Below are 16039 nucleotides of genomic sequence, written 5' to 3' on the forward strand. Positions count from 1 at the left end.
GGGTACAACAATATAAAGAATATAGAATGATAGGGTGAAACAATATAAAGAATAGAGAATGATAGGGTACAACAATATAAAGAATAACGAATGATAGGGTACAACAATATAAAGAATAAAGAATGATAGGGTACAACAATATAAAGAATAGAGAATGATAGGGTACAACAATATAAAGAATAACGAATGATAGGGTACAACAATATACAGAATAGAGAATGGTAGGGTGTAACAATATATAGAATAGGGAATGGTAGGGTGTAACAATATATAGAATAGGGAATGATAGGGTACAACAATATAAAGAATAAAGAATGATAGGGTACAACAATATAAAGAATTGAGAATGATAGGGTACAACAATATAAAGAATAAAGAATGATAGGGTACAACAATATAAAGAATAGAGAATGATAGGGTACAACAATATAAAGAATAAAGAATGATAGGGTACAACAATATACAGAATAGAGAATGGTAGGGTGTAACAATATATAGAATAGGGAATGATAGGGTACAACAATATAAAGATTAGATAATGATAGGGTACAACAATATAAAGAATAAAGAATGATAGGGTACAACAATATACAGAATAGAGAATGATAGGGTACAACAATATATAGAATAGGGAATGATAGGGTGCAACAATATAAAGAATAGAGAATGATAGGGTACAACAATATACAGAATAGAGAATGATAGGGTGTAACAATATAAAGAATATAGAATGATAGGGTACAACAATATAAAGAATAGAGAATGATAGGGTGTAACAATATAAAGATTAGATAATGATAGGGTACAACAAGATAAAGAATAGAGAATGATAGGGTACAACAATATAAAGAATAGAGAATGATAGGGTACAACAATATAAAGAATAGAGAATGATAGGGTACAACAATATAAAGAATAGAGAATGGTAGGGTACAACAATATAAAGAATAGAGAATGATAGGGTGTAACAATATACAGAATAGAGGATGATAGGGTACAACAATATAAAGAATAGAGAATGATAGGGTACAACAAGATAAAGAATAGAGAATGATAGGGTACAACAAGATAAAGAATAGAGAATGATAGGGTACAACAATATACAGAATAGAGAATGATAGGGTACAACAAGATAAAGAATACAGAATGATAGGGTACAACAATATAAAGAATAGAGAATGATAGGGTACAACAATATATAGAATAGAGAATGATAGGGTACAACAAGATAAAGAATAGAGAATGATAGGGTACAACAATATAAAGAATAGATAATGATAGGGTACAACAATATAAAGAATAGAGAATGATAGGGTACAACAATATAAAGAATAGAGAATGATAGGGTACAACAATATAAAGAATAGAGAATGATAGGGTACAACAAGATAAAGAATAGAGAATGATAGGGTACAACAATATAAAGAATAGATAATGATAGGGTACAACAATATAAAGAATAGAGAATGATAGGGTACAACAATATAAAGAATAGAGAATGATAGGGTACAACAATATAAAGAATAGATAATGATAGGGTACAACAATATATAGAATAGAGAATGATAGGGTACAACAATATAAAGAATAGAGAATGGTAGGGTGTAACAATATATAGAATAGAGAATGATAGGGTACAACAATATAAAGAATAGAGAATGGTAGGGTGTAACAATATATAGAATAGGGAATGATAGGGTACAACAATATAAAGAATAGAGAATGATAGGGTACAACAATATAAAGAATAGAGAATGATAGGGTACAACAATATAAAGAATAGAGAATGATAGGGTACAACAACATAAAGAATAGAGAATGATAGGGTACAACAAGATAAAGAATAGAGAATGATAGGGTACAACAATATAAAGAATAGATAATGATAGGTTACAACAATATAAAGAATAGAGAATGATAGGGTACAACAATATATAGAATAGGGAATGATAGGGTGCAACAATATAAAGAATAGAGAATGATAGGGTACAACAATATACAGAATAGAGAATGATAGGGTGTAACAATATAAAGAATATAGAATGATAGGGTACAACAATATAAAGAATAGAGAATGATAGGGTGTAACAATATAAAGATTAGAGAATGATAGGGTACAACAATATATAGAATAGGGAATGATAGGGTACAACAATATAAAGAATATAGAATGATAGGGTACAACAATATAAAGAATAGAGAATGATAGGGTACAACAATATAAAGAATAGAGAATGATAGGGTGTAACAATATAAAGAATATAGAATGATAGGGTACAACAATATAAAGAATAGAGAATGATAGGGTACAACAATATAAAGAATATAGAATGATAGGGTACAACAATATAAAGAATAGAGAATGATAGGGTGTAGCAATATAAAGATTAGAGAATGATAGGGTACAACAATATAAAGAATAGAGAATGATAGGGTACAACAATATAAAGAATAGAGAATGATAGGGTACAACAATATAAAGAATTGAGAATGATAGGGTACAACAATATAAAGAATAGAGAATGATAGGGTGTAACAATATATAGAATAGGGAATGATAGGGTGCAACAATATAAAGAATAGAGAATGATAGGGTACAACAATATACAGAATAGAGAATGATAGGGTACAACAATATACAGAATAGAAAATGGTAGGGTGTAACAATATATAGAATAGGGAATGATAGGGTGTAACAATATAAAGAATAGGGAATGATAGGTTACAACAATATAAAGAAAAAATAATGATAGGGTACAACAATATAAAGAATAGATAATGATAGGGTACAACAATATAAAGAATAGATAATGATAGGGTACAACAATATAAAGAATAGAGAATGATAGGGTACAACATTATAAAGAATAGAGAATGATAGGGTACAACATTATAAAGAATAGAGAATGATAGGGTACAACAATATAAAGAATAGAGAATGATAGGATACAACAATATAAAGAATAGCGAATGATAGGGTACAACAATATAAAGAATAGAGAATGATAGGGTACAACAATATAAAGAATAGAGAATGATAGGGTACAACATTATAAAGAATAGAGAATGATAGGGTACAACAATATAAAGAATAGAGAATGATAGGGTGTAACAATATAAAGAATAGAGAATGGTAGGGTACAACAACAACATAAAGAATAGAGAATGATAGGGTGTAACAATATAAAGAATAGAGAATGGTAGGGTGTAACAATATATAGAATAGGGAATGGTAGGGTGTAACAATATAAAGAATAGAGAATGATAGGGTACAACAAGATAAAGAATAGAAATGATAGGGTACAAAAATATAAAGAATAGAGAATGATAGGGTACAACATTTTAAAGAATAGAGAATGATAGGGTACAACAACATAAAGAATAGAGAATGATAGGGTACAACAATATAAAGAATAGAGAATGATAGGGTGTAACAATATAAAGAATAGAGAATGGTAGGGTACAACAACAACATAAAGAATAGAGAATGATAGGGTGTAACAATATAAAGAATAGAGAATGGTAGGGTGTAACAATATATAGAATAGGGAATGATAGGGTGAAACAATATAAAGAATAGAGAATGATAGGGTACAACAATATAAAGAATAGAGAATGATAGGGTACAACATTATAAAGAATAGAGAATGATAGGGTGTAACAATATAAACAATAGAGAATGATAGGGTACAACAATATAAAGAATAGAGAACGATAGGGTGTAACAATATAAAGAATAGAGAATGATAGGGTACAACAATATAAAGAATAGAGAATGATAGGATGTAACAATATAAAGAATAGAGAATGATAGGGTGTAACAATATAAAGAATAGAGAATGATAGGGTACAACAATATAAAGAATAGAGAATGATAGGGTACAACAATATAAAGAATAGACAATGATAGGGTACAACAATATAAAGAATAGAGAATGATAGGATGTAACAAGATAAAGAATAGAGAATGATAGGGTGTAACAATATAAAGAATAGATAATGATAGGGTACAACAATATAAAGAATAGAGAATGATAGGGTACAACAATATAAAGAATAGAGAATGATAGGGTACAACAATATAAAGAATAGAGAATGATAGGGTACAACATTATAAAGAATAGAGAATGATAGGGTGTAACAATATAAACAATAGAGAATGATAGGGTACAACAATATAAAGAATAGAGAATGATAGGGTGTAACAATATAAAGAATAGACAATGATAGGGTACAACAATATAAAGAATAGAGAATGATAGGATGTAACAATATAAAGAATAGAGAATGATAGGGTGTAACAATATAAAGAATAGAGAATGATAGGGTACAACAATATAAAGAATAGAGAATGATAGGGTACAACAATATAAAGAATAGACAATGATAGGGTACAACAATATAAAGAATAGAGAATGATAGGGTACAACAATATAAAGAATAGAGAATGATAGGGTACAACAATATAAAGAATAGAGAATGGTAGGGTGTAACAATATAAAGATTAGAGAATGATAGGGTACAACAATATAAAGAATAGAGAATGATAGGGTGTAACAATATAAAAAATAGAGAATGATAGGGTGTAACAATGTAAAGAATAGAGAATGATAGGGTACAACAATATAAAGAATAGAGAATGGTAGGGTGTAACAATATACAGAATAGAGAATGATAGGGTGTAACAATTTAAAGAATAGATGATAGGGTGCAACAATATAAAGAATAGGGAATGATAGGGTGAAACAATATAAAGAATAGAGAAGGATAGGGTACAACAATATAAAGAATAGAGAATGATAGGGTACAACAATATAAAGAATAAAGAATGATAGGGTACAACAATATAAAGAATAGACAATGATAGGGTACAACAATATAAAGAATAGAGAATGATAGGATGTAACAAGATAAAGAATAGAGAATGATAGGGTGTAACAATATAAAGAATAGATAATGATAGGGTACAACAATATAAAGAATAGAGAATGATAGGGTACAACAATATAAAGAATAGAGAATGATAGGGTACAACAATATAAAGAATAGAGAATGGTAGGGTGTAACAATATAAAGAATAGAGAATGATAGGGTACAACAATATAAAGATTAGATAATGATAGGGTAAAACAATATGAAGAATAGAGAATGATAGGGTACAACAATATAAAGAATAGAGAATGATAGGGTGTAACAATATAAAGAATAGAGAATGATAGGGTGTAACAATGTAAAGAATATAGAATGATAGGGTACAACAATATAAAGAATAGAGAATGATAGGGTACAACAATATAAAGAATAGAGAATGATAGGGTACAACAATATAGAGAATAGAGAATGATAGGATGTAACAATGTAAAGAATATAGAATGATAGGGTACAACAATATAAAGAATAGAGAATGGTAGGGTGTAACAATATAAAGAATAGAGAATGATAGGGTACAACAATATAAAGATTAGAGAATGATAGGGTAAAACAATATAAAGAATAGAGAATGATAGGGTACAACAATATAAAGAATAGAGAATGATAGGGTGTAACAATATAAAGAATAGAGAATGATAGGGTGTAACAATGTAAAGAATATAGAATGATAGGGTACAACAATATAAAGAATAGAGAATGATAGGGTAAAACAATATAAAGAATAGAGAATGATAGGGTACAACAATATAGAGAATAGAGAATGATAGGATGTAACAATGTAAAGAATATAGAATGATAGGGTACAACAATATAAAGAATAGAGAATGATAGGGTAAAACAATATAAAGAATAGAGAATGATAGGGTGCAACAATATAGAGAATAGAGAATGATAGGGTACAACAATATAGAGAATAGAGAATGATAGGATGTAACAATGTAAAGAATATAGAATGATAGGGTACAACAATATAAAGAATAGAGAATGATAGGGTGTAACAATATAAAGATTAGAGAATGATAGGGTACAACAATATAAAGAATAGAGAATGATAGGGTACAACAATATAAAGAATATAGAATGATAGGGTACAACAATATAAAGAATAGAGAATGATAGGGTAAAACAATATAAAGAATAGAGAATGATAGGGTACAACAATATAGAGAATAGAGAATGATAGGGTACAACAATATAGAGAATAGAGAATGATAGGATGTAACAATGTAAAGAATATAGAATGATAGGGTACAACAATATAAAGAATAGAGAATGATAGGGTGTAACAATATACAGAATAGAGAATGATAGGGTGTAACAATTTAAAGAATAGAGAATGGTAGGGTGTAACAAGATAAAGAATAGAGAATGATAGGGTGTAACAGTATAAAGAATAGAGAATGATAGGGTACAACATTATAAAGAATAGAGAATGATAGGGTACAACATTATAAAGAATAGAGAATGATAGGGTACAACAATATAAAGAAGAGATAATGATAGGGTGTAACAATATAAAGAATAGAGAATGATAGGGTACAACAATATAAAGAATAGATAATGATAGGGTACAACAATATAAAGAATAGATAATGATAGGGTGTAACAATATAAAGAATAGAGAATGATAGGATGTAACAAGATAAAGAATAGAGAATGATAGGGTGTAACAATATAAAGAGTAGAGAATGATAGGGTACAACAATATAAAGAATAGATAATGATAGGGTGTAACAATATAAAGAATAGAGAATGATAGAGTGTAACAATATAAAGAATAGAGAATGATAGGGTACAACATTATAAAGAATAGAGAATGATAGGGTACAACATTATAAAGAATAGAGAATGATAGAGTGTAACAATATAAAGAATAGAGAATGATAGGGTACAACAATATAGAGAATAGAGAATGATAGGGTACAACAATATAAAGAATAGAGAATGATAGGGTACAACAATATAAAGAATAGAGAATGGTAGGGTACAACAACAACATAAAGAATAGAGAATGATAGGGTGTAACAATATAAAGAATAGATAATTATAGGGTACAACAAGATAAAAAATAGAGAATGATAGGGTGTGACAATATAAAGAATAGATAATGATAGGGTGTAACAATATAAAGAATAGAGAATGATAGGGTACAACATTATAAAGAATAGAGAATGATAGGGTGTAACAATATAAACAATAGAGAATGATAGGGTACAACATTATAAAGAATAGAGAATGATAGGGTACAACAATATAAAGAATAGAGAATGATAGGGTGTAACAATATAAACAATAGAGAATGATAGGGTACAACAATATAAAGAATAGAGAATGATAGGGTGTAACAATATAAAGAATAGAGAATGATATTGTACAACATTATAAAGAATAGAGAATGATAGGGTGTAACAATATAAACAATAGAGAATGATAGGGTACATTAATAAAAAGAATAGAGAATGATAGGGTGTAACAATATAAAGAATAGAGAATGATAGGGTACAACAATATAAAGAATAGAGAATGATAGGGTGTAACAATATAAAGAATAGAGAATGATAGGGTACAACAATATAAAGAATAGAGAATGATAGGGTGTTACAATATAAAGAATAGAGAATGATAGGGTACAACAATATTAAGAATAGAGAATTGTAGGGTGTAACAATATAAAGAATAGATAAGGATAGGGTACAACAATATAAACAATAGAGAATGATAGGGTACAACAATATAAAGAATAGAGAATGATAGGGTGTAACAATGTAAAGAATAGATAATGATAGGGTACAACAATATAAAGAATAGATAATGATAGGGTACAACAATATAAAGAATAGAGAATGATAGGGTGTAACAATAGAAAGAATGGAGAATGATAGGGTGTAACAATATACAGAATAGATAATGATAGGGTGTAACAATATAAAGAATAGAGAATGATAGGGTGTAACAATATAAAGAATAGAGAATGATAGGGTACAACAATATAAAGAATAGAGAATGATAGGGTACAACAACATAAAGAATAGAGAATGATAGGGTACAACAATATAAAGAATAGAGAATGATAGGGTGTAACAATATAAAGAATAGAGAATGATAGGGTGTAACAATATAAAGAATAGAGAATGATAGGGTACAACAACATAGAGAATAGAGAATGATAGGGTACAACAATATAAAGAATAGAGAATGATAGGGTGTAACAATATAAAGAATAGAGAATGATAGGATGTAACAATATGAAAAATAGACAATGATAGGGTACAACAATATAAAGAATAGAGAATGATAGAGTGTAACAATATAAAGATTAGAGAATGATAGGGTGTAACAATATAAATAATAGAGATCCAATGATAGGGTACAACAATATAAAGAATATAGAATGATAGGGTACAACAATATAAAGAATAGAGAATGATAGGGTACAACAACATAAAGAATAGAGAATGATAGGGTACAACAATATAAAGAATAGAGAATGATAGGGTGTAACAATATAAAGAATAGAGAATGATAGGGTGTAACAATGTAAAGAATAGAGAATGATAGGGTACAACAATATAAAGAATAGAGAATGATAGAGTACAACAATATAAAGAATAGAGAATAATACGGTACAACAATATAAAGAATACAGAATGATAGGGTACAACAATATAAAGAATAGAGAATGATAGGGTACAACAATATAGAGAATAGAGAATGATAGGGTGTAACAATATAAAGAATAAAGAATGATAGGGTACAACAATATAAAGGTACAACAATATAAAGAATAGAGAATGATAGGGTACAACAATATAAAGAATAGATAATGATAGGGTACACCAATATAGAGAATAGAGAATGATAGGGTGTAACAATATAAAGAATAGAGAATGATAGGGTACAACAATATAAAGAATAGAGAATGATAGGGTGTGACAGTATAAAGAATACAGAATGATAGGGTGTAACAATGTAAAGAATAGAGAATGATAGGGTACAACAATATAAAGAATAGAGAATGATAAGGTACAACAATATAAAGAATAGAGAATGGTAGGGTGTAACAATGTAAAAAATAGATAATGATAGGGTACAACAATATAAAGAATAGAGAATGATAGGGTAAAACAATATAAAGAATAGATAATGATAGTGTACAACAATATAAAGAAGAGAGAATAATAGGGTACAGCAATATAAAGAATAGAGAATGATAGGGTACAACAATATAAAGAATAGATAATGATAGGGTACAACAATATAAAGAATAGAGAATGATAGGGTGTAACAATATAAAAAATAGAGAATGGTAGGGTACAACAATATAAAGAATAGAAAATGATAGGGTACAACAATATAAAGACTAGATAATGATAGGGTGTAACAATATAAAGAATAGAGAATGATAGGGTACAACAAGATAAAGAATAGAGAATGATAGGGTACAACAATATAAAGAATAGAGAATGATAGGGTACAACAATATACAGAATAGAGAATGATAGGGTACAACAATATACAGAATAGAGAATGATAGGGTACAACAAGATAAAGAATAGAAAATGATAGGGTGTAACGATATAAAGAATAGAGAATGATAGGTTGTAACAATATAAAGAATAGAGAATGATAGGGTACAACAATATAAAGAATAGAGAATGATAGGGTACAACAATATAAAGAATAGAGAATGACAGGGTACAACAATAAAAAGAATAGAGAATGATAGGGTGTAACAATATAAAGAATAGAGAATGATAGGGTACAACAATATAAAGAATAGAGAATGATAGGGTGTGACAGTATAAAGAATAGAGAATGATAGGGTACAACAATATAAAGAATAGAGAATGATAGGGTACAACAATATAAAGAATAGATAATGATAGGGTACAACAATATAAAGAATAGGGAATGATAGGGTACAACAATATAAAGAATAGAGAATGATAGGTTACAACAATATAAAAAATAGAGAATGATAGGGTACAACAATATAAAGAATATAGAATGATAGGGTACAACAATATAAAGAATATAGAATGATAGGGTGTAACAGTATAAAGAATATAGAATGATAGGGTGTAACAATATAAAGATTAGAGAATGATAGGGTACAACAATATAAAGAATAGAGAATGATAGGGTGTAACAATATAAAAAATAGAGAATGATAGGGTACAACAATATAAAGAATAGAGAATGATAGGGTACAACAATATAAAGAATAGAGAATGATAGGGTAAAACAATATAAAGAATAGAGAATGATAGAGTACAACAATATAAAGAATAGAGAATGATAGGGTACAACAATATAAAGAATAGAGAATGATAGGGTACAACAATATAAAGAATAGATAATGATAGGGTGTAACAATATAAAGAATAGAGAATGATAGGGTACAACAATATAAAGAATAGACAATGATAGGGTGTAACAATATAAAGAATAGAGAATGATAGGGTACAACAATATAAAGAATAGATAATGATAGGGTGTAACAATATAAAGAATACAGAATGATAGGGTACAACAATATAAAGAATAGAGAATGATAGGGTACAACAATATAAAGAATAGAGAATGATAGGGTACAACAATATAAAGAATAGAGAATGATAGGGTACAACAATATAAAGAATATATAATGATAGGGTACAACAATATAAAGAATACAGAATGATAGGGTACAACAATATAAAGAATAGAGAATGATAGGGTACAACAATATAAAGAATAGAGAATGATAGGGTACAACAATATAAAGAATAGAGAATGATAGGGTACAACATAATAAAGAATAGAGAATGATAGGGTACAACAATATAAAGAATAGAGAATGATAGGGTACAACAATATAAAGAATAGAAAATGATAGGGTACAACAATATAAAGAATAGAGAATGATAGGGTACAACATTATAAAGAATAGAGAATGATAGGGTACAACATTATAAAGAATAGAAAAGGATAGGGTGTAACGATATAAAGAATAGAGAATGATAGGGTACAACATTATAAAGAATAGAAAAGGATAGGGTGTAACGATATAAAGAATAGAGAATGATAGGGTACAACAATATAAAGAATACAGAATGATAGGGTACAACAATATAAAGAATAGAGAATGATAGGGTACAACAATATAGAGAATAGAGAATGATAGGGTGTAACAATATAAAGAATAGAGAATGATAGGGTACAACAATTTAAAGAATAGAGAATGATAGGGTGTGACAGTATAAAGAATACAGAATGATAGGGTGTAACAATGTAAAGAATACAGAATGATAGGGTACAACAATATAAAGAATAGAGAATGATAGGGTACAACAATATAAAGAATAGAGAATGGTAGGGTGTAACAATGTAAAGAATAGATAATGATAGGGTACAACAATATAAAGAATAGAGAATGATAGGGTAAAACAATATAAAGAATAGATAATGATAGGGTACAACAAAATAAAGAATGGTAGGGTACAACAATATAAAGAAGAGAGAATGATAGGGTGTAACAATATAAAGAATAGAGAATGATAGGGTACAACAAGATAAAGAATAGAGATGATAGGGTACAACAAAATAAAGAATAGAGAATGATACAACAATATAAAGAATAGATAATTATAGGGTACAACAATATAAGAATAGAGAATGATAGGGTACAACAATATAAAGAATAGAGAATGATAGGGTGTAACAATATAAAGAATAGAGAATGATAGGGTACAACAATATAAAGAATAGATAATGATAGGGTACAACATTATAAAGAATAGAGAATGATAAGTTACAACAATATAAAGAATAGAGAATGATAGGGTGTAACAATATAAAGAATAGAGAATGATAGGGTGTAACAATATAAAGAATAGAGAATGATAGGGTACAACAACATAGAGAATAGACAATGATAGGGTACAACAATATAAAGATTAGAGAATGATAGGATGTAACAATATAAAAAATAGAGAATGATAGGGTACAACAATATAAAGAATAGAGAATGATAGGGTACAACAAGATAAAGAATAAAGATGATAGGGTACAACAAAATAAAGAATAGAGAATGATACAACAATATAAAGAATAGATAATTATAGGGTGTAACAATATAAAGAATAGAGAATGATAGGGTACAACAACATAGAGAATAGAGAATGATAGGGTACAACAATATAAAGAATAGAGAATGATAAGTTACAACAGTATAAAGAATAGATAATGATAGGGTGCAACAATATAAAGAATAGAGAATGATAGGGTACAACAGTATAAAGAATAGAGAATGATAGGGTACAACAATATAAAGAATAGAGAATGAAAGGGTACAACAATATAAAGAATAGATGATAGGGTGCAACAATATAAAGAATAGAGAATGATAGGGTACAACAATATAAAGAATAGAGAATGATAGGGTACAACAGTATAAAGAATAGAGAATGATAGGGTACAACAATATAAAGAATAGGGAATGAAAGGGTACAACAATATAAAGAATAGAGAATGATAGGGTGTAACAGTATAAAGAATAGAGAATGATAGGGTACAACAATATAAAGAATAGAGAATGATAGGGTACAACAATATAAAGAATAGAGAATGATAGGGTACAACAATATAAAGAATAGAGAATGATAGGGTACAACAATATAAAGAATAGAGAATGATAGGGTACAACAGTATAAAGAATAGAGAATGATAGGGTACAACAATATAAAGAATAGGGAATGAAAGGGTACAACAATATAAAGAATAGAGAATGATAGGGTGTAACAGTATAAAGAATAGAGAATGATAGGGTACAACAATATAAAGAATAGAGAATGATAGGGTACAACAATATAAAGAATAGAGAATGATAGGGTACAACAATATAAAGAATAGAGAAGGATAGGGTACAACAATATAAAGAATAGAGAATGATAGGGTGTAACAATATACAGAATAGAGAATGATAGGGTACAACAATATAAACAATAGATAATGATAGGGTACAACAATATAAACAATAGATAATGATAGGGTACAACAACATAAAGAATAGAGAATGATAGAGTACAACAATATAAAGAATAGAGAATGATAGAGTACAACAATATAAAGAATAGAGAATGGTAGGGTACAACAATATAAAGAATAGAGAATGATAGGGTACAACAATGTAAAGATCAAAAATTGTTAAGGTGCAACTATAAAAAGAATAGAAAATAATAGGGTGCAACAATATAAAGAACAGAAAAAATAAGAGGGTGTAACAATATAAAGAATAGAGAATGATAGGGTGTAACAATATAAAGAATAGAGAATGATAGGGTGTAACAATATAAACAATAGAGAATGATAGGGTGCAACAGTATAAAGAATAGAGAATGATAGGGTACAACAATATAAAGAATAGGGAATGATGGGGTGCAACAATATAAAGAATAAAAAATAATAGGCTTGTAAAATTTAATGAACTGGGAATAATTAGTAAAACAAATAGACAAATGAATAGTTTGAAATGAAGACACCAAAAAAAAACCCCAACCCCTCGTAAAGACATGCATATAAACGCATTTAGAATCTTCAAACTGCGAAGAAAATTACAAAAATCAAACGATGACAGATGGAGCTTATATATATAAGAGCCAATTTAAAGTCTTGAAAAAATTTTGAAAAATAATCTGAATGTTGTCTAATCAGTTATATTTAATGTAGGAATATAATTTTGTTAGCATTGTTAAGATGAAATACAACATCACTCAGCTGCTACTAATTGTAAAATATGTGCTACAAAAGTCTTCTTTGTAATTAGCAGACGAAAGCAATATACAAATGTGTCTGTATTTCAGGGTAATACTCCATACGATCTAGCAGCAGCAAGAAAAGAGGGGCAATATAAAGAAGTGATGGAATACTTAGAAGTAATTAAAGTGTTAAAATGCAAATGCTTACACTTTAAATAGTTTGATATAAAATAATTAAATAAATGTAAAAGCTGAAAAACAGAATACCACCAAAAAGGGAAAACACATAAAACCATGTAAGGTTAACCAGAAGGGTAAACTTTCGTTTACATCTGATAGTTAAAATTTCTCATTACAAAAGTAAAATTATGAAAGTACAATATTTTTTTTTATGATATTTGAGGTATCTGTGGGTCCTGTAGTCACCATACAGTTGCTATTGACATTGCGATGACAATGTGGTAACCTCTTTCTAGATTTAATCCTATATAGAAATATAATATGCATTAACTGGTTCACACCCTTTTAAGTCGGATTCCTTCCCAGCTTTATGAACAATAAACACATTTTCTATAAGACCTTCATACAACAACATGATACTGTTTTCAATGTGTCAAAGATATTTTTCTGATCTTCCTTAATCAGGTTAGAAAGAGACTTCAACTTCTGAAAGCAAAACATCTTAAACATTTAAGCAAATAAAAATCAATAGGACCCGTTAAAGCTCAGAAAGCTCATCTTCACAAACGGTTAATAACATTCTAATGCAATTCGTTTTAAGGAGAGTTTTCATTGGACGTTGACAATTATTTTGAAGGGGTAAACTCCACGTTCTACTAGTCTGTAACTAAGAAAGCCACCATTTTGAATTAAGATTTTTTGGTACATTTATGTTATATCTCACAAAATAATCACGAAAGATACATTTTGAGCTTGCAAATGTTCTTTTTATCAACGTTGGAATCATTATGAAGCGTACGAAATGTATAAATACCTCTAGAGTTGTATGTTGGACATCGTGGGTATTAATATGACATCACATTGTTTAGTTGCTAAAGTCAATGCACTAGTTTCACAGACTTTTCCATTTACATCATTTTATGCAAAATATTTATTCAAAATGGTACTTATTTTCATTTGCTGAAATAGAATGGAGATAACTGTATTGTATAACGCGTCACTAGGTAACCTCAATTTGTAAAATCTTCGTTTTACGTAAGCCAAACTTATCATACAATACAGTTATTTTCTAATTAATCTTTACAATAAATTCTTCAGTTGTTCTTAAACATGATTCTGTATAAACAAAGTACATATATTTAAAAAAAAATGTTTTATGGATTTCCACAAGGGACATAATCAATAATTAAGTCAATGTACAAACAATGTTATTAGTATCTAAGTTTTATGTTGCTAATTTTTATTATTTGATAGTATTTTCTTTTCAAACCACTCATTGTATACTTTATAGACTACTACTTAAAGTTGTGAAAACCCAAAACAACAAAATGTGTGAAAATGTGGAAATAAAAACGTTTGAATTGACAGCAAAAAAAAGCCTGAAATTGTTAACTTTGCCTGATAGAGTTGCCACCTTTTGGTTTACCCAAATAACTTAACCATATCAATTGAAAATGACAGTAATAAAACAAAACATTTAACAACCACTTTACTTCTAAAATAAATAAATGGAAACCCGAGAATGGGTTATTCACATTCAGAACATAATAACTGATTCCCGTATAAATAAATGTCCGTCATTACAAGCATTCCAATAGTTCTAAACCTAGGTTGTATTAAAAAATCGTAATAGTTTCAGAGCCTTATGATCAAAGAAGATATAAATAAAGTGTACTTTGCAAATTGTGATTCTTATTTCTTTGTTAAACAATATTATAAGACAGCTACAACTTTTTTATATTGACTTATCGTAGTTACTTAAGACCAGGATAAACATAAATTAATAGACTAATTCTGTTAATTACATAGAAAATGACAGATCCCATTTTGACCAAACTCAGACAGTTGAATAGAAATGACTTCCAGGATCTTGTAGCTCTCGGAACATTTGCTTCCTATGAAAACAGGGTTTATTTGTCTGGGCCTTGTAACATTGGAAAATCGTCGCTTGCAAGTATTCTTATTGGCGAGGAAATTCCAAAGACGTGGTTTTCAACTGATGGACTAATTATTCATTTTGGAAGAAATGGCATCGACTTACAACAACGAAAGATGATTCCATTGGAAAAAGGTCTGTATTATATGTTTTACCACTAAACAATCTGCTTACAGTCTGAAAAGACCATATTTTGTGCTCATTGACAATCAATGACTTGACAAAATATCGACAGTACTGAACTTTAGTATCT

General features: G+C 28.6%; 1 protein-coding gene across 2 annotated transcripts in view; it reads left to right on the plus strand.

Annotated features, from left to right (window-relative positions):
* The window catches only part of LOC139499212 (uncharacterized), a 90630-nt gene that overhangs the window by 61466 nt on the left and 13125 nt on the right, over positions 1-16039 (plus strand). For both annotated transcript variants that reach the window (XM_071287889.1, XM_071287888.1), the window contains exons 12-13: positions 13776-13847; positions 15660-15921. In XM_071287889.1, coding sequence (XP_071143990.1) covers positions 13776-13847; positions 15660-15921 — 334 coding nt within the window. The remainder of the gene's footprint in view (positions 1-13775; positions 13848-15659; positions 15922-16039) is intronic.

Source organism: Mytilus edulis, chromosome 12 (assembly GCF_963676685.1).
Source record: "Mytilus edulis chromosome 12, xbMytEdul2.2, whole genome shotgun sequence".
NCBI lineage: Eukaryota > Metazoa > Mollusca > Bivalvia > Mytilida > Mytilidae > Mytilus > Mytilus edulis.